This window comes from Triticum urartu, chromosome 4 (assembly GCF_003073215.2).
Source record: "Triticum urartu cultivar G1812 chromosome 4, Tu2.1, whole genome shotgun sequence".
NCBI classification, from domain to species: Eukaryota; Viridiplantae; Streptophyta; class Magnoliopsida; order Poales; family Poaceae; genus Triticum; species Triticum urartu.
In genome coordinates this window covers 609,806,153-609,825,503 of record NC_053025.1, presented here as the reverse complement: position 1 = coordinate 609,825,503, position 19,351 = coordinate 609,806,153, and the positions used below count along the sequence as shown (strand labels likewise).

Here is a 19,351-nt window from a genome sequence, read left to right as displayed (position 1 = left end):
AACCTGCATGCAGCTCTTGGATGAATGACTTGACCGACATGAACGCGAATAATCATCTTCCCTGTAAAAGAAGGCGTCACGATGATTCGTGGCGTAGATGATAAATGTATTGATGAATGTACCACGACATGATCAACGGTTTAGTTTGTCTTACGACACAAACATCCAGGAATATATGGCTTGTTTCTACAGCTTTGATGTTGCATATTTTGATCCATAAATGGATATCATTTCCACGAGAAGTCCAGCATTCAAGATGAGAATTCTTAATTAGAGCCATTCATGAATGATATATATCATTGTAAATTTAGTTTAGGCTTCCAACTGCTGATGATGGCAAGCAAAGGGAGCTGGTAGCTACCTCTAGTGCAGTATTCCGTTGATTGTAAGTTCACGTTTGTCAGTTAGATCGTACCCGATATGCGACAAACGCCTTAATTAGTTAGTTACTCCTTCAGAACATTAGCTTTGTACTAATAGTCGTCACTAGGTGGTCTTTTTATCTGAATATAATTTTTTTATTTCTAGTGTTCTTGATACTTCCTTAACAGTTGATAAATAAATTGAAAATCTTCTCATAAAAAAGAACATCAGCCTTGTTAAAAAAAACTCAGAGCTAGCACAATTCACTATATCTGACAAACTCATGATTAATATGTTACTCCTATTAATTACCTGGATTAGTAATATGGACATAAAATGGGGATGTAGCTCAAATGGTAGAGCACTTAATCAAAGCGTGTAAGAGGCAGTGGGTTTGATGCCTCCCATCTCCAGTTTAAACTCTCTTTTTTCGCTTTCTTTTTCATCTGCAGGAAATGACCGGAGAATCTCCAGGTTCCAGCTAATTGGGCCAATAACATCCATCGGCTACGTTTCTATGAGCCCAGGTAGCTCGCATGAGTAGTTCCTATTTATCGCCTAGGTCGATCTTTGTCGACCAAACACGCACCACCGTGGTGTGGTCGATCTTTTTTTGAGATAGCTAACCACCTGTTTCAAGCAGTGTGGTGTGGTCGATCTTCCGTTTATTGAAAACGATTTATCTCTTAAATTGTGTTTCGAAATCTTAAACAATTTTCACCGTTGGATTTCTCGCGTTGAGATCTTCAAAACTAGATTTCACATTGATAGGTTTGACGGACTTTTTTTCATGAAAAAACAGACAAAAAAGGACGAAAAATCCGAACTGGTAGCACGTTTTTCTCCTTTTCCGAAAGCCATTTCCGAGAGGCACGGCTATACCTCTCACGGAAGTAAAACCGTGTCTCTCACAAAAAAAGGAGAACGCGTTTTTTCCGTTTTCGAGAGGCACGGCAAAACCGTGCCTCTCACGGAAGAAATTTTTTTTGCATTTTTTCGTTTCTGAGAGGCACGGCCGCGAAAGCAAAACCATACCTCTTAGGGAAGCAAAACCGTGCCTCTCGCAAAAGAAAAAAAAAAGAGAAAACACATTTATTTTTCGTTTACGAGAAAGCATGGTTGTGCCTCTCGCTAAAGCAAACCATGTCTCTCGCGGAAGCAAAACCATCCCTCTCGCGAAAAAAAAGAGAAAACACTTTTATTTTGTTTCCTAGAGGCACGGCCGCACCTCGCACAGAAAAATAAATAGAGAAAACATGTTTTTTTTCGTTTCCTAGAGGCACGGTCGTACCTCTCGTGAAAGCAAAACCATGCCTCCCGCGGAAGCAAAACCGTGCCTCTCGTGATAGGAAAAAACACAATTTTTTCGCGCAAATATTTTTTGAAAATTATTTTGATCCAAAAGCTAAGAAAGACCGGTGAAAAACCAAAAAGCCGGAAAAAAACTCGAAGAAAACCATCTAAAAAGCAGAAAACGTGTGCGGAAAATCAATAAAAAAGCAAAAATCCGGAGGAACCGCCCAGAGCGCGACAAGTGGCGGTGGCTGAGAGCGCAAGTGACGCGCTTTCAGCCCTTCCCAGTGACCCTTGGGGACGCGGGAAACGAGCGCTTGTCAGTTAGTTACTCTCGGTCGATCTTTTGTCGACCTAACACGCACCCCCATCATGCTCGGTAGGTGAAATTAGGCCGCCCAAGTAGCGTAGGCTCCCTCTTCCATTTTTTGTTGTTGCTCTTTTATAGGTTTTCTATTTATGTTTTCCTTTTTATTTCCTTTTAATTTTAATTTTTCGTTCGGTTTTTCTTTTTCTTTTTCCGTTTCCTTCTTATTTTTCATGTCATGAACATTTTTACAAATTCACAAATAAATTTGTTCATCAAATTAAAAAGTTTATTAAATTAAAAAAATTCCATCAACTTTAGTTTTTTTATAAAATTCGATTTTTTTTTCATCAAAAATAAAAAATATACATTAAAATTTAAGAAATGTTCGTGGATTTCGAAAAATGTTCATCAAATTAAAAATTTGGTTCACCAAACTAACTTTTTGAAGAGATTCAAAAATTGTTCATCTAAAATAAAATAATGTTCACACACAACTCTCTTAGTTGCATCTCCACCGCTAGATATGTAACTATAAGTGTTGCCCCCGTCCCACAACTGCATGTCTCAACTAAGTTGTGATCCGTCCGATCTATTTGTTGTAATCTTTTGCACAAACTTGATTCTGCTTCATTTTTGTCGCGCGTCCTACATCATCGTGATGTCCAGTTGTCGACCCGTTTTCGCTAGGCTCATTTTTTGTTTGACCTCGGATATGTTTTTTCTTAGCTATTTTTATGGGTTTTTTTTGTCATTTGTTATTGGCATGCTTTATAGAAGCGCCGCATCCAGGCAAGGTTGCCTTGGCCCGCGCCAAAACCCCTGTGCGAGGAGACGAGGACTCCCTGCCGCCGCCGTCCGGACGCGTCCTCTAGCGGCGGCAAGGCAGGGAGGAGGGAAGGAGGGATGAGTGCATGGCTTGAGGCACCCTTGAGGAATGTGAGCTCCTCTTTGCCCATCCTCGACTCCGGTTTTGTCACTTGCTTGGGTGGTTGTTTGCCATCGTCATCGGTGTGGTTCGGGATGTCACAAGAGTAGAGGTGGGGTTTTTCGGAGTTTCTTATGGGTAGAAAATGCAGCCGATGTTACGAATAAAAAACAACATAATTTCAATAATTTTGGCCCATAACCAAAACCTGAGAAAAAGTAAATATTTGGAGCCCTAGTCAAGTGCAAATTACCGTAATCAATTGATTCCTTTGCATACAACTAATTGGAGAACAATAATTTTGAATTTCGATATCACAGCCGGAATATGTTTTTTAAATCAACTATGCATGAATATTGCACATAATATTTAAGATGAACAATTACTTTATTTTATTTGTGAATAAAAGTTCCATATTCAAGATCATTGACTATAGTAATTAAGCTGACACATGAACAGAAACTGGAGAAAAAATTATTTAAATGGGCAACATTAGGAAGAGGTCATGCGTCATATCCAGAATGCAGCAGGCGGATTCTCAACTGGATCATCTTCGTCGTCAGCATCCTCAGCATAATGGGGCACAAGGTAGGAGCGGCCGGGTCGGCATGGTGCCATGACGAGCTCGCCATCCCTACCATGCTTAGCACAGAACATGGTGACATGGAGCAGGTGGTCATTACCATTGTGCATGGTGCACCTGTTGCACTGGCTAGCCTTGGCCCCTTCCGCGAGCGGCACCACCGGTCTTGCCTCGACGAGGCAGAACCTGCCACGCCCAGTGTGGAGGAGCGCACAGCTTGACGCGCCCTCGAGGAACGTCAGCTCCTCCTTGCAAACCCTCCACTCGGGCGTCGGCAATGGCTTGGGTGGCTGATCGCCGGCGAGGTTTGGGACCTGGCAGGAGCAGAGGTAGTTCAAGTCTTGGGTGTCGTTTCGGTATCCGATCCCAACCCACGCGTCTAGGTGAGCATCGTAGTAAGCACGACCATGGAACGGCATGGCCCAGTCGCCTCGGCGTGTCCACTCGCCCCCTTCTTGCTCGGTGTCCAGGGAGAAGGTGACGGGGCCGCGCGAGACGAATAAGGTGCGTCCGTCCGGATGCACCGCGCATGAATGGACGTAGCCGCCGCCGCCGGCCGGGAGCGATGGCGCATTCTTCCAGCTCCACTCCATGATCTGTCCTCTCATACGTAGCATGGTCCTGTCGTCGTTGTGGCTCTCGTATCCGCCGTGCAACTCAACCACCTGCTGCTCGCTGAGATAGTGCGGCGGACAGACGCTGCCGCTGCCGAACCTGTACAACTTGTTCCCGACGGCAGCGACGTGGCAGCCCTTGTGCGTGAAATGGGCAGGCGGAGGCTGCCCCATGTCCAGCCTCGCCGTCTTGGTGTCGTAGACCAAGGTGATTTCCTCATGATAATCACCACGTCGTGTGCTCCCTGTGACGACGATCTTGCCGCCGACGGCTGAGAAGTGTTCCCATGAACCGACCAACGTATAGCCCAGCCGGAGGACCGGCTCGGGCAGCTGACACGGCGGCGGCGTCTGCCGCGGCACCCGCCGTGGGCTGTCCATGCCGGTGACCGCGTCCTCGTCGCCGCCGTCCAGGTCGTCCACGTCGAGTCTGTAGATACCGCGCCCCGTCTTCATCTCGTCCAGCACCACGTACAGATGCCGCCTCGTCGTCGTCGTCGTACGCAATGAGTTCGCAGCGACGTCGGCCTCAGCGGCGCTCGAGGCGTATGGACGTGGATACGCGCCGGCAGCAACCAGGGTGTCGCCGGCGGCGGCGCTGCATCCAGAAGGGCCGCGCCGGACATGGGAAAGTAGGGGCTGAGATCGGGCGAGGAAGGACCGCCACATTGCGTCGTTGATTGATTAGTTTAGTTGTTTGTGTCGATGTGTGAATCCAGTCCCAGATCATCAAATTGTGACCACTTTGATGGGGCTCCTAAATTTTAGCAAGTGGAAGTTAGGAAACAAAATATTTCTACTTATCTACCGTGTCTGGAGTAAAATCTACCGTGTCTACTATTACTTGCAGCAAAAGAAAGGGCAACGAAGAATTCACAACTGGCTTCAGATATTCCTGATTTGGCCTAGGATCTGTTTTGATTGATTTGACCTAGGATATCCTTGTTAACTCGTGTGTTTCAGAGTTTTATGGATCAGGCTTGGTTACACGAACCAGCCTGTGGTTGGATGATTAAATGGACAGTGGTATCCCAGCCCATTAGGATGGGTGGTGGGCTAGTTAATCAACACTTTTTAGGTGAGGGCCTATGCATTTACCGTGGTTACCGAAATTACCGTGCATTTTCAGCTTCAATTTTTCCGTACGAAGTGTCTAATTTTATGTAGTTTTTGAAAAGAAGACCATCATGGCTAGCTTGTATGAGCAGTTCTTATTTATCGCCCAGGTCATGTTTGTGGACCAAACGCTCACCCCCAGGCGTCGCTAGGTCGACGTTTGTGGACCAAACGCTCACCCCTTGGATTAGTATCATTTTATAATTTTCATTTTCGTTTTTCATTTTTTATGTTCTTTTTTCATTTCTCCTTTTCCTTTTTATTTTTCATTTCACAACATTTACCCAAATTCATGAACATTAATTTAATCATGAACAATTTTTGTTCTCCAAAATTAAAAAAATGTTCATCAATTTAAAAAATGTCAATCCAATTAGATAAAAAAATCATCAAATTCTAAATTTCATCATCAAATATGAAAAGTGTTCATCATATATTAAAAAATGTTCATCAAATTTAAAATTAGTTCATCAAATTGAAAAAAGTTCGATGATTCAAAAACTATTCATCAAAATTAAAATAATGTTCATTTTTCAAAAATTCTTGCACACATTTTGAATAGTTCTTAAAGTTCATGAACATTATTTTGAATCCAAAACATTTTTCCAAATAAGTGATTTTTTTGAAATTTAGAAAATTAGTTAAAATTTATGAAATTTTTTAATTCCGTTTTAAAAATAATTTTATGAATATTTTTTCGAAATCATGAACAGTTTTTGAAATTCCAAATTTGATTTAAGGAAGCAAAAGAAAAACGGATGAGAAAAATTGGGCATTGTGCTGGTCGATAAATAGGAGGTCCAGCTCACACGTGCAGATGGCTGGCGGGTCTGTTATCTTTGTGAATTATAAACCAAATCAATGCAAACATGATTTTCGGTATTGCTAACATTTATGGGCTGATGATTTTTTCCCAATTAATATTCAGGTCTATTATAAATGTGTGTGAGTGCGATGTCTTTATTCTGAATTATAGGTAGCTACAAAGAAATATTGGCGTCGCGGTATGTATGCATACCAAATATTAGTCTCATGCCGATTTTATAACCAAAAAACAATTGTCCTTTTCATTACCAGATAAAATTATTGGAATGTGCCATGTGGAATATAGTTTCAAAAATTTCGTCATGGGGTGAAAAAATATTATTTTTGTCTAGACACTTAGAGCGGAGTGCATTTTCAAAATTTCAGGAATAATTTTGCATATGCAAACTGAGCGTAGCTCAGATAGTTAGGTTTTTTATGGTGGAATAGCTCAACAGGGCTCAAGTCCTAGACTTGACACTGGTGTACGCATTTTTCCTTTATTTATTTCAACATTTCTGGTGATGTTCGTTTAGTGGGAGAAGATGTTTCCATCGAGATGCTTATATGGACAAGGTGTGTGTGTCTGTGCGCGCGCGCGTTCATGATGAGTGATACTCGTTCAGTGGAATGAGATATTCCCGTTGACTACGAGACGCATGTGGTAACTTCGTCAATCTCAAGATGTTATGCCGGGTCAGTATTTTGAAGGTGCTCATAGAGATAAAGTATGTGTGCACGTCTTCATAGAGATGAAAGTATGCACATGTATTATAAGTGTTTGTGATTGTACTGTGTTAATTTTTTATATTTTGTATATGATGATCACATATTTTTCTGCCCACGGTGTGTGGTTTCATGCTGATTTTTCTGCCCACCCGCAAGGGCAACAAAAAGCAAGCGAACGCACGCTGGGAAGCAATTGGGTTAATTTTATTGAACGAGCAAAAGTTAACATCACTATAAAGAAATATCACTGCGCGTTAGTTTTTATGAACGTTCCAAACGTTCCCTGCTGGCCCATCTGGCACACAAAGCAGTCAGTCCAAATACAGAAAAAAGTCGGGCACAGCCCATTGCGTTACACTCAGAAGAAGCCCAAAAATAAACAAACAAACAAAAAACACTGTTCTGAGGAGCCCATGCTTTGAGCGCTCCCCAATGATAGAAAATGCATTTGGAAGGCACAATCGGCTATCTCCCTCTTAATTCCCCCAACTTCAATGAGCTGAGTGCATGTACAAAATAAGGAGCCCATGTGTTGAATGTTATTGGGCTTGATTCCCATGTGATGAGAGAGAAATATATTTTTCTACTTTATGCATTGGGAAGATTTAAGTACTCTTTTGTGGAAAAAATTCAAATGCTAAACTTACACTTATTTGAGGACAAATGGAGTAGGTAAGTTCATTTACGGTGCTATGCATGTAGACGTTTCTAACATGACATGCTACATACTAGAAGTTGTTGCGCGCTTTGCTGCGCCGTTCTTCTTCTATGAGTTCTACTTTTTTATGGATGTACTATGATTGGTTGTTAGGTTTCTGGCCTTAATTATGCTGGGCCGATCCATTAGTATAGGTTAGCTAGATTTCATTTCTTTTATTATTTTTACATGTGTTTTCTTACTGAAGTTCTAAAAAATAAGTAAATGTGTAATCAATTTCAAATGGTATTTTAGAAAATGCCCATGAACTTTTAAAAAATATGCTTGTATATTTTGAAATATGTTCATGACATTTTATAAAATTTTCATATGATATGTTCGCACATTTTGAATAAATGATCACAAATTTAAAACAAGTGTTCAATTTTGAGAAGTGTCCATGCTTTAAATATGTCCATGCATTGGAAACATGCTCATATAGTTACAAACTGTGTTCATCTCAATAAAAAGTTACAAACCATGTTCACGTATTACTTAAAATGTGTGCACATATTTTAAAAGTCATACAATCTAAAAAGTATTCATTTATCTAATAAAAAAGTTCATGTTTTGGAGAAATTTTCATGGAATTTAAAAATAGTTTGTGAGGTGTTTAAAAAATGTTCACACTGATTTTGAAAAGAAATATTCACGAAAAGCAGAATTTTTTTTTGAAAATTTAAACAAAAGTAAAAGAACATACTCCCTCCGTCTCTAAATATAAGTCTTTTTAGGGATTTCAATATAAACTACATACGGATGTATATAGACATATTTTAGAGTGTAGATTCACTCATTTTGCTCCGTATGTAGTCCCTTATTGAAATCTCTAAAAAGACCTATATTTAGAAAGGAGGGAGTATATTTGACAAATACAAGAGTGGGGGTAATTCCATTGATAGAAAATGTATATATACATAGGGAGAAGCTGCCTCCAAGCGATGGCAGTTACATGTTAAAAGAAAAGGAAGATCACTACTTAGGATTGGACACACGAATGATGATTTGTTAATTAATACATTTTAGGTAATAATAGACACATCCTAATTTATTCCTACACTTTCTCTGTTCAATCAATTTTGGCCGTTGAAAGTCTTTTATTGGCTGGGTGTGGTAACGCTCTCCTTTCTTGGCTAGACAAACCGACATGCAAGGGACCAGCTAACCAACTGCCCATGTACACAACAAAACCGGACACGCAAGGGACCGAGATGCCCACCAACACGTCTCACCCACTATCACCCAGGGGCCATGTATGTTTCACACCTCTGGATTCACTAGGAGAGCTTATTTCAAGGGAGCTTAATAATTGTACTAGGGGTTGGGGCGCCACCTGGTGGCGTCTCTTGAAAGGAAATTGGGCGGCGCCAAGTTGGCAATCGCCCATTCCATTTGCTTTGTTGCTATATTGAGCGCCCATTTCATTTGCTTTGTTGCTATCTTATAACACATGGACATTGGATGTAAGAAGTTGCGACAACAAATTTTGAAAGAACTAAATAAATGACACTTAAATACAAAGATAGCATCTGAAACACAAAACACCGGAAGGCATGAGATAGAACCAGACAGGGATACAGTTCAACATATTCAAGAAGTAATGAATCACTATATGCTGCAATTTTCTGCAGTGACAAGAATTCAACATTCAATTGTGACATCTACCGCTATACGAAAACAATAACAGAACGACGGAAAGTTTAAAGGGTGTTCAAGCTGAATACTCAAATTGTAAAATCACCACAAAAATGTGATGAAAATGCCACTCAGTTCCATGAAGATCTTTGGCTACCAGTTGTTGACATGGGGGATTCTGAGACATGTCCTGCAAAGAAACCATACAATTCAATAAGCTAGAAATTGTGTAGACATCAACTGGAGTAAAAAACATGTTCTCAATGCTAGTTGGCAGAGGAAGACACTTTTCAGCATGTCTCCTAAGAATGTAGAACCCACCATGAGAAATCGTATCTCGTGTTCTTGTGGCTCAGGACCCAAGCTTGTGAGCCCACCTTACTAATTAAGGGGCATATCAGATACTGTAAAACATCTGAATCACCTTGTCGTTCTACCTTCTCTAGACAGACCGGATATATTTTAGAATTAAAAATAGGCACAACTCACAGTTTCAACCCAAGGAATTCAATGTAAAAGAGCATAATAGATTCTAGAATAACTCAGGGAGATCTGAAACTGAGAGCAAACCTTCAGTTGGAGAGAACATAGTACTGATAAAGCTTATGGAATGTCAGATGGTACAATTCGTGTTATATTGATAAACTATGACACTTTAATTTCATACAAGAAAAATGCAACTGACTGTAGGAACCGAATTGCAGGACCAAACTCTCACTTGGTACCAAAAATGCAACTGACTGTAGGAACCAAAAATGCAACTGACTGTAGGATTCAAGATAATTACAAGAGACAAATCGCAAGAGCAAAAATTTACACCAGAAAAAAATTGGTACCAATAGAGCCTACAATTATATAACGAAAACAGAAGCAAATCACACCCATACTCCTCCTCTTCTTCTTGGTTTTATAGCATACCGTGCTGATCAAATAGAGGTCACGCCTTTGATTTCAGCATCTTATTAAATTGTTGCAAAGGATTAGCTATCTATAGCACATACAGATCCATTCTATTAATCAGCCCATAAAAGTACACTGTTACCATACAATAACAACTTCACTAACAGATTCAAAGCTAACGCAGAACAATTTGCAGCAGTATAGGCCATGTGTTGCTGTGTGCATAGTACTTGTGCGAATAGACACGATTCCAGAAATAAAAGAGAACATAGTACTTGTGCATTGCAGAACGGAACATGACGTGAACACGCTTACATGAACACCATTGTCTAAAACAGAACACACATACATCTTCTCCCAGCAAGACGGAAAGGGCAAGAGAATAAAAGGGGGCGAGGGCGCATACCTTTTAGGTGGCGACGGTGTGATCGTAGGCGTCCACCAGTGCCAAATCGTCCCACACAGCTTCTTGCCCTACCCCATCTCCTCTCTCACCAAGTTTGCATGGCTTCTTCCTCCAACCCGCTTCGCCTTCCCACCTACGAAGAGGACGAAAAACGAAAGGTGCCTCCGCTTCAGCAATATCCACCGCCGGCACAAGTCGAGCTAGAGGTGTGCACACTTGAAATAAGAAGAAACCAGATGGTTGAGGAGCTCACCAAGATCCAAGCAAAATTCATGGGAGGGACGAGGCAAAAAGAAAGACACGGATTCAAAATCACCTTGTCTTCTTGCTTGGCATCAGCAACGACCAAGGAATCTGCGAGCTGCTGCATCCTACCGCTTCTCCCATCTATGTGTACCGCGTGGCGAGGGGGCTTGGCGATGGCGACGACATCACAGACGGCTAGAAGGTGAGGACGACAGTGACCGTGCCGTGGACTACTCTGCAGTGGGAGAGGACTTTACCCTGCCGCACTGCCCTCCTCTAGACACCTCATACACTGCTAGGCGGCGCTGCCGAGGCAACCCCCCTCTCTCCCTCGCATCCACCCCTGTCCTGTCCCAGCAACGGGCACGGCGGTGATGTGGATTTGGCAGAGAAAGAGGCGGCGGCGGAGAAGCAGGGGAAGGGACAAGGGGCGTGGGGCCTCGTAGAACACCTTCTCGAGCTCATCCACTTCTTAGATGAAAATAGGATAAGAAAAAATGGTTATGGCAGTATATTGAAAGCACCAGTTGAGGTATAAAATTTGTGATGATAATGCACAACAAAGATTTAGCCATACTCTATAACTCCAAAGATTTCTTTGAGAACAAGCGAGCTGTCCCCAGAACAGAACTTTTGGAGTTAGATAATTCCCACATATTCAGTTATAATGAGGGAAGTAAGGAGCTGAATACATTATAGTACAACATCATGACATCTAAAACATTTTAACTCTGTTTTAGAGTCAATAAAATTCTCAAGTGCAACCGAGAGTCGATACCAACAGCTTACCTATGATAAGTACATGACTTTTCCGAACAATGTATGCACAACAAGCTTATGCTTCCTGGTTATGTATAAACCCAGATAAGTCCATAACTATTGGACCTGCAATATCATAAAACACAAAATATCCTCAGCAGTCAGCGCTCTAGCATTGTGCAACCATAATCTTACACATCAAATTTAATTTTGAATCAAACTAAATTATCACTCCTACCAAATACAAGGAAGAGAATAGTTCACAACAAGTAATATATAATATGTTGAGCATTATCCTGCAGACTAATAGTTCACAACAAACAGAATCTTGAATGTTTAGGAAATACTATGTGTTCTCTAAGAGTACCCGTTCAATAGAAGAATAAAAATACCTTTTCCCCGAACAATTTGTAATTTTTTTTTGAGGAACTGGCAAGAGCGCACCGAACAATTTGTCCTGATATCTCATTCAGAATTTCAGCAACTTCATTATCTTCTAACATTGATGCTTTCCTAAGACGTATGAGATCCACTCCCAAAAGCAAAAGCACAAGTGCTTGACAACTTTATTTGTCCATCAGTAACTGCAAAGTTGTCCCACTCCAATATACTTATGAGACAAGAGCTCTAAAAAATGACTGTACAGGACTTGCTTCTAAATTTACCTTTATAGACTATAGATCTAATTTGGAAGTTCAAAGTCTAAACATAGTAATCAAAAAGAAAAATGGCAATACAAAATTGGTTCATATAGAACTTGCTTATCTAGTATTCCAAATCCCCTTAAAATAGCAAATGGCGAAGAGGAGGAAGACCATACCGTCAAGAACGTTTGTTCCAGGGAGAAGGGACCAAGGGACGCCACAGATAGCGTCGTAGCCATCTACTTGGTTTGTGAACTTGAATAAGGTTTCCATGTGCAATCTTTTAAAACGCTCATTATCTGCACAACACAAACAATCAAACTCAATGCTTTCCGACCTCAGCAAGCAATGGAAATTACGTATTACACGATTTGCATGAAGACGAAACAAAATACTGAAGCTATACTGGAGAAGAATGCTGAAATTTCAGTGAAATCTCTCTTGAGATCTGCTATATGCAATCTCTATAAAGACAAATATTTAGGAACGGAGGGAGTAGTAAGCAAGATGACAACAACGCAGGTCATATAGTAAGCTAGAAAAGATCAAGTAAAAGACTTCCAAAATGGCAGGAGAAAAATAACAATGGCCCAGGTCTTGGCCTATCTTGTATGGAGTGAGAAAGGGAACATAATTGGTTTTTGTAAGATGACTAAACTGTTGACTGTTAAGTAGTATGAACATAACAAGATTTTTTTATATTGAGCTAAAAATAGATGTGCGGGTAATCGAATGGCCGAGCACAACAGATTATAGAATTCTGGAAGAAACAAGTAATATTGCAAAAGAGAGTTGAATGAATCTCATTGAGTATAACAAAGTATTAGAGTGAGATAAAATACCGACAAAAGAAAATTGGGCTTACAGATAGACATAGCAAAGCAAATTTGTCATTTTCACATACAGTGTGGGCATGGCACTAAAGCATCAGTAGTGGTGTTCAAAAGATAAAGTTAAAAGCACAGATACTTAGTGAGAATCAATCAACATGTTTTCTGTTAAAAAAATGGATAAAAAGTTTGAGTCTAAGTCTATAGTATGGAGATACAACTTGCTACATCACGAAGTAGTAAACATTGACCAGGCTACGTATTTGAGCATACCATGCCCTGGCCTGGTTTGGCAAACGTCTTGTTGATGGTGCAGACATAATAGTCGATCTTTGGCTCTTTGTGTCCAAACATTGTGAAGAGCTTATCCACATGGTGTTCGTAGAGCTTCACTTCATTGCCCTAGAAAGCAATGTTCCTCCAGCTCGCCAAAGTACTTGACACCACCAGGCGTGCCTGCATTTGTTTTGTGTTTTATGTTAGCTGCAGTTCCAATAAAAGGTAGGAATTGTTTTGGAGAAGACTATAGAGAAACCTTTTTCACTTAACTGGTAAAATGAAAAGAATCATAGGAGAGTAGCAGCTAAAAAGAAGCCTTTTTCATTTAGCTGGTAGTATATCAGGAACTTACGAAAATAGAGAATTAGCACAGGGTGTATCCATATGGGCAGACATTGAAAGTAAGATGTGCAGGCTGACTATTGGCCATAGCCATCACATTGGGAAAATGCTAGCATGATCTACTTCAAGTCTTTCACCATCACTGTATAGTGTGTAAAATAAGTAAACATGGCACTAAAAATATTCAAAAGAATACCATTGAGAGAGTTGACTATAGAGAAATGAAGCTCACTTTGAAAGAACAGTCATGGCTGATCATTGTAGAATAATGACAAAACAAGAATAAACGCATAATAGTAGCACTCATTTCTTGTGATAAATAAAAAAAACTACCCCAATTTTGGTGCATCACATCACTAACTTTCAGGATTTTAACCTCAAATTAATAATTGGAAGTAAGATAAAATGGAAAGAAATAAAGGAGAGCAGCATATCAAAAGAATGGTTTGTAATGGAGGTGGTACTATATCAACAAGTTGAATGGAGATAGAGATTAAGGGGGTGTTCGGGAGCCCTCCGCTCCTCAACTCCGCTACGGGAGCCGGCTGAGCCGCACCGAACGAGTCAACTCTGTAGATTTCATAATCCAAAGCGGAGCGGCCCGTTGTACAAATCGCTGGAGTCGGGAAAGTGACGCTCTGCATGCTCCGTCTCGATGGCTCGTACCAATTTTTACACGCCACTTACCGGTTCGAGAGAAAAAACAGGAAACAGAACCCCACAAATCTCTCGTACTCCCTGCTTGCCCCGATTCCCTTTCTCCATGCGCACACGTAGAAGAGCTGGAGTTGGGTGCCGAACGTTTTGCAAAATTCTAAAATATGCAAGTAGAGTTGGGAGTTGAGAAGTAAGGAGTGGAGTTTAGAAATTAGAGGAGTGGAGTGTTGCCGAACATGCTCTAAGTTAAATGGAATTAAAGAGTTAGCAGAGGATGTGTCCATATGAGCAAAGATTGAAAAAAAGAGACAGAAAGCTGCAAACATAGAGAATTTATCATGCTCGGTTGACAAAACAGAAGCACAATGACAACAAACATACATGCTCTATGTTGTCCACATAATCGTGTGACCTATATCATCTCTTTGAGAAATGTGTAAGCAGGGATAAGATCTTGTAGTAACCATTATTTTCGATGCGTCGGTAGATTAAAGGGCTCATATAACCATCGGACATATCAAGAATAGAGCAGGAAATTCATAGAAGCAAGTTAGGTAGATAATTTAGAAAAAACACAAGTCCATGCAGAACCCTGAGAGGCATGAATCAAATATTTTAAAACTACAAGTACTTTAGGCATGATGCTTACAGCTAAGGATTGGTGTAATTAATCCTGAAGCGTAGAATGAATGCAATGACCAAACTAAAGTAATATAATCCATGGACTAATCCTAGAGATAGTCAGGTAAATCAGAGACTAAGTGAAACTAACGCTTAACCTAGGAGCAGCAGATACGAGCTCGGAATCCACGAGCTAGTGTATCAAAAGCAAATCTGAATGAATCAGAATCTCAATGTGCACTTTCGTTGACGCCATCAACAGTGTGTGAGGGCTGCAGCATATGCTCTTCCTCCACTGCATGAAATTTCCCCACTCTGATGGACTGGCCTCACCACGCCAAAACTATAAAAAGAGGAAGAATATATCTGTGGTGGGCAGGAGTTGAAGTTCTGTACCTCATATACTTGGTGGCCAGCAGCGAGAAGAGGGCGTGGGCGATGGCCTGCGCTCTGTGGCCTTCCGTAGGCACTCCTCCCACAGCTCAGTCCTAGAGGACACAGCGGCGGCAAGGTGGTGCGAGGGGTCGTGGTGAAGATCTGGTGGATGGTGGCCGCGCCTGCGACTGGGAGCAGGAGGAGGAAGACCGACGCCCATGCCCCCGTCCGGTCGCCGAACCCCATCGGCCACCTCCTCGCAGCCGCCACTCTAGGTTCCGTGCTTCAATAATCAAATCAGATCATGACTAGAAAAATTTCCAAGGCCGATAAATAGAAAAAATTTCTGTCCAAGGAAAACCCCACCCAGGAAAGCAAATCAAGAAGAAACCATTAAATCTGCAGGCAAGCTAGGCTAATTAATCAACCAACCTTGTAGGGCAACCTAGGGATCTTCCTGGGGCCGGTGCCCTTGGGGGTGAAGAGGCCGGGGAAGAGAAGGTCATGCTCGTCCCCGCCGGCGAAGAGCACCTGCTTGGTACTCCGCGGAACCTCGCCAACAACGAGTTCCCTCCGCGCGCAGCCTCCCGGAGGATGAGCAGCGAGAGGCAGACCGACGGCCGGTGTTCCCCGCCGCTGCCGTATAGCAGATCAAGTAGCACTTGTCGGACACCTCCATGGATCCTGATTCGTGATTGAGAGGCAAAAGGAAGGAGATTAGGGAAGAGGGAGGATTTGTGGATGCTCTTAGAGGCCATGAGAGAAGGGGAGGAGGTGTCGGCGCAGCATCGGGGGTGCGAGGTGGGGTCGTGTGAGGAGGCGTGTGGGAGAGGGAACGATAGACAAACCCCGATCCCTTTCTTCCTTTCTTTTCTCTCGCGTGTTTTCTTTCGGTACAGTAAAATCGACGTGGCTATCGCCAGTGGTCGCCTTTGATGCACAAGTGAATGGTTTTAATAGATTAGAGACAAGGAGGCACGTCGCCATGCAACCGAGCCTTATCAACACCCGCATGCAAAAATATCTACCATGTTATATGAAACTTATAAACCAGGACGAAGGTAGCAGTACAGTGCTACAAGAAAGCTAGGCAGCATACGATTTGAACAAGACACAGCTAACTGCGAACAGGTCTAGTCGACAAGGTACATGCATAATGGAAACTGGGTAGACAACATGGATGCTGCAAAAGGGGCTTTCCCGAGATGCCGCAATAGAGATACTGCAAAGTTGTGGTCGCCGGAGAAGCCGCAACACAAGCGCCATGCTGCAATGGGGCAAAGATTTTTTTTTTATTCGAGGAGTTTGCAATAGGCGTCGCTGTTGTGAGCTCCCCGTTCACAATGGCAGCACCGTCCCAGCCGTTCGCAACATCGCCTCTATTGGCGAGCTCACGCGGTGTTGCCATGGAAGCGTCGTCGGTGCTGCATTGTTGGCATCACCGTCGCTGCCGCTGACAACATCACCTCTGAGATGAGGTTGGCAGCAACCGGGTGGTATTGTATGCACCAGCTACTACGTACTCTTTGCTGACAGGCCGATACCCACCTCCTTTCGGAGTTGTCCACGTTGCACGCGTACGCCTGGTAACGGGCAAGTCTCCAACTCGTTTCCGTTAAGTGAACTGGAAAAGTTTCTTTCTTGAAGGTCAAGTTATAAGAGACAGGATTCGGACCCAAATAAATCTGATCGTTCCCAAACTACTATAAGTACAAGACCCGGCACCGAGGCGCTGACCCTAAACCCACGGAGAGACTCTCGATCGAGGCCTAAGAAACCCTAGCGATCCTCCTCTCGAGACCCGCTCGATCGACGTCCCAACCGAGAGCTAGCGGCGGCCAGCATCACATGGAGTCGGCGATGACGACGTGGACGGCCGTGGCGTCGTCGGTGGCGGACCAGGGGCGGAAGCTGGCGGCGGCGGCTGGGCCGACGTGCTCGACCGTGGCGGAGAAGGGGCGTCAGGCCTGCTCGACCGCGGCGGACACGGGGCGCCAGGCGTGCTCGTGCGCGGCGGAGGTGGGGCGGCAGGCGGGGACGGTGGCCTGGAAGCTGACGCGGAGCACGGGGAAGGCGGCGTGGATCGCGGGCACGAGCTTCCTGGTGCTGGTGGCGCCGCTCATGATCCTGACGGACCGTGAGGCCGGGTTCAACGAGATTGAGAACGCGTGGACAGAGCACCAGACCCTCTTGGGCCCTCCTTCCTGGTAGCTGTCGCCGCCCGACGTCGTCATCGGCGGAAAAAAGTAGTGCTGCTAGCAGTATTAGGGGTTTTCGATCTAGCTAGATTTTTTGCTTGTTTGATTTACTTGTCCTGGGGCAGCAAAAGTAGTAGCAGTAGTAGTGGTGGTGGTTTTGGATCGAGACAACTCTTGTGGATTTTGCTCAACGATTTTCTTCTCGGTTTGAATCAAATATCGGCATTGTGTGTTTCGGGAAACAAGTACGCAATTGGTTCAGTTATATGCTTGCGAATCATCAATTTTTCTTCCTCTTCCATAACATTGATTACACAACTGGAAATATTATCTCTTGGGCACAGCCGTTGATTAGCAATTCCGATAAAGAGTGGTGATTGTGGTCGGCTTCTGAATTAGTTCCAAGTACTCACCCATGGGTGGTTAACTATCAAATATTTCTTTGCAATGCTCAAACGATGATTATGAACATGTGGCAACTAAAGAAACACGTACTCTAGCGTGGCACGATCTTTGTAATATATGTTGGCCTGTCTGTGTGTTAGGAGAGCAGTTTTTCTGTTATTGCCCGGTGCTCATCTTCAGCTCAGCACTGCACGTTCCACACCTGCATATACATGTTGCAGAATTACTGTGCATTTGGTTCTTTACTTTGACTCAATTTTTTCGGTGATTCATGACATGTAAGAGAGTACCTTGAACATCATACATCTTTTGTGCTAATTTCTTTCCTTTCCTGACCAGCACGATTTGGCCACCTACATCTTGTCACTTCTCATGTCCTCCTTTTTTTTGAACCACACGGAAAAACTGTATGTGTATTCATTAAGAAAGGAGAAGATACAAGCCAATGAAGGCCTGACTGACTATACGTCAGGTGCCTAAAAATAAAATTGCACCAGTCACTTTCATCCAGGGCCCTTAGATCTTTATCCAACGGTAGAAAACAAATTGTGGTACTGTTTATCTTCTAGCTCCATTGTCTTCTTCCTCGCGTAGCCATCAGCGAACCCAGGCTAACCGCCTGCCCCCCTCCCCCGACCGCCCTGCTGGCCATCCCTCTAAGCCCTCCCGCACCGGAAATCAACACAAGCAATCCCTTGCACCCCCTACCCCCTAAGATAGATAATGGGGCCACGGCTTCCCCCTGAGTAGATAGTGGGGTTGTCTTCTCCTGCGAGGTCCGACGTGAAGGAAGGAAGAGGGTGACCGACGCGAGAAAAAAATTCAGCTACATGAGAAATAGCAAAACCGAAAAGCTAAACAACGAGCACAAAGGACCAGCTCGGGCATTGCCGTGTGTTCCCGAGTGGCTGATTGGTTGTGCGATCTCCATGGACGGTGTCATGCTTCCCATTCCGCGGTGCGCTGCTCCATCCTTTCCTCTACAAGAGTGCCGCCCTGTCACGACCCTCTGTCCGAAGGTCCGCCCCTTCCATGACGGGAGTCACCCCCCCTCGAAACCCTCTATCGTCATCCCTAAGGGACACCCCACTTCATGCTGGATCAGGCGACCGGTCGTTATCCTCGGGAGCTGACTGGTTGCTCCGTTGCTATGCCCATTTTTGCTCTGCTAAATTCAGGCGCCTCGTCGTCGGATATGGTATTTTTTGCTGATGTGTTAGCTACTGGCTAGGGATCGAAGTTGCAGCCATGGCTGGTTCTCACGTATAGCTTCAATTCCAAATCTGAGGCAGAGGAAGGGGAAAAGAAGATTACAAGCAACGGCCTCAGCCGTGTCCAACTAGCCAATCCCTCCAGGAAAACCATCTTCACTACTTATCCTACCGCTTGGTCCACTCCTTGCCAGCGTAGCGTGTGGACCGGCGTCGGATCCTCTTGTGGGTCCCAACGTCAGTGGAAGACCTTGGCAGGTTGACTAGGTCTTGGCTGACTTGGCCTCCTTTTCCTGTAGCCTGATCAGTGGTGCTAACATGATGTCGTCTCGTCCTTGGCCGGATTTGGTTGTTCAGGTCATCGGGGACGTGTGCAACACTCCGTGCGGTGCTTGCTTTGGTCGTGAAA

General features: G+C 43.5%; 1 protein-coding gene and 1 long non-coding RNA gene across 6 annotated transcripts; one reads left to right on the top strand and one right to left on the bottom strand.

Annotated features, from left to right (window-relative positions):
* Positions 1-8,918: 8,918 nt before the first annotated feature.
* LOC125553186 lies at positions 8,919-16,000 on the bottom strand. Of its 5 annotated transcripts, XR_007303966.1 has the most exons (8): positions 15,561-15,992; positions 15,150-15,411; positions 13,128-13,310; positions 12,201-12,323; positions 11,411-11,506; positions 10,692-11,089; positions 10,376-10,508; positions 8,919-9,259 (listed from the first exon to the last, which is right to left on the bottom strand). It is a non-coding gene; the product is annotated as an uncharacterized LOC125553186 (long non-coding RNA). The 5 variants fall into 5 exon arrangements; XR_007303965.1 differs by having other exon boundaries at positions 10,629-11,506; positions 15,561-16,000; XR_007303967.1 differs by having other exon boundaries at positions 10,376-10,590; positions 10,692-11,506; positions 15,561-16,000.
* An 810-nt stretch (positions 16,001-16,810) lies between these two features.
* Positions 16,811-17,339, top strand: LOC125554411 (mitochondrial import receptor subunit TOM9-2-like). Its single transcript, XM_048717974.1, has one exon. The coding sequence runs from the start codon at positions 16,977-16,979 to the stop codon at positions 17,337-17,339; it is 363 nt and encodes a 120-aa protein (XP_048573931.1). The 5' UTR covers positions 16,811-16,976.
* Positions 17,340-19,351: the final 2,012 nt, after the last annotated feature.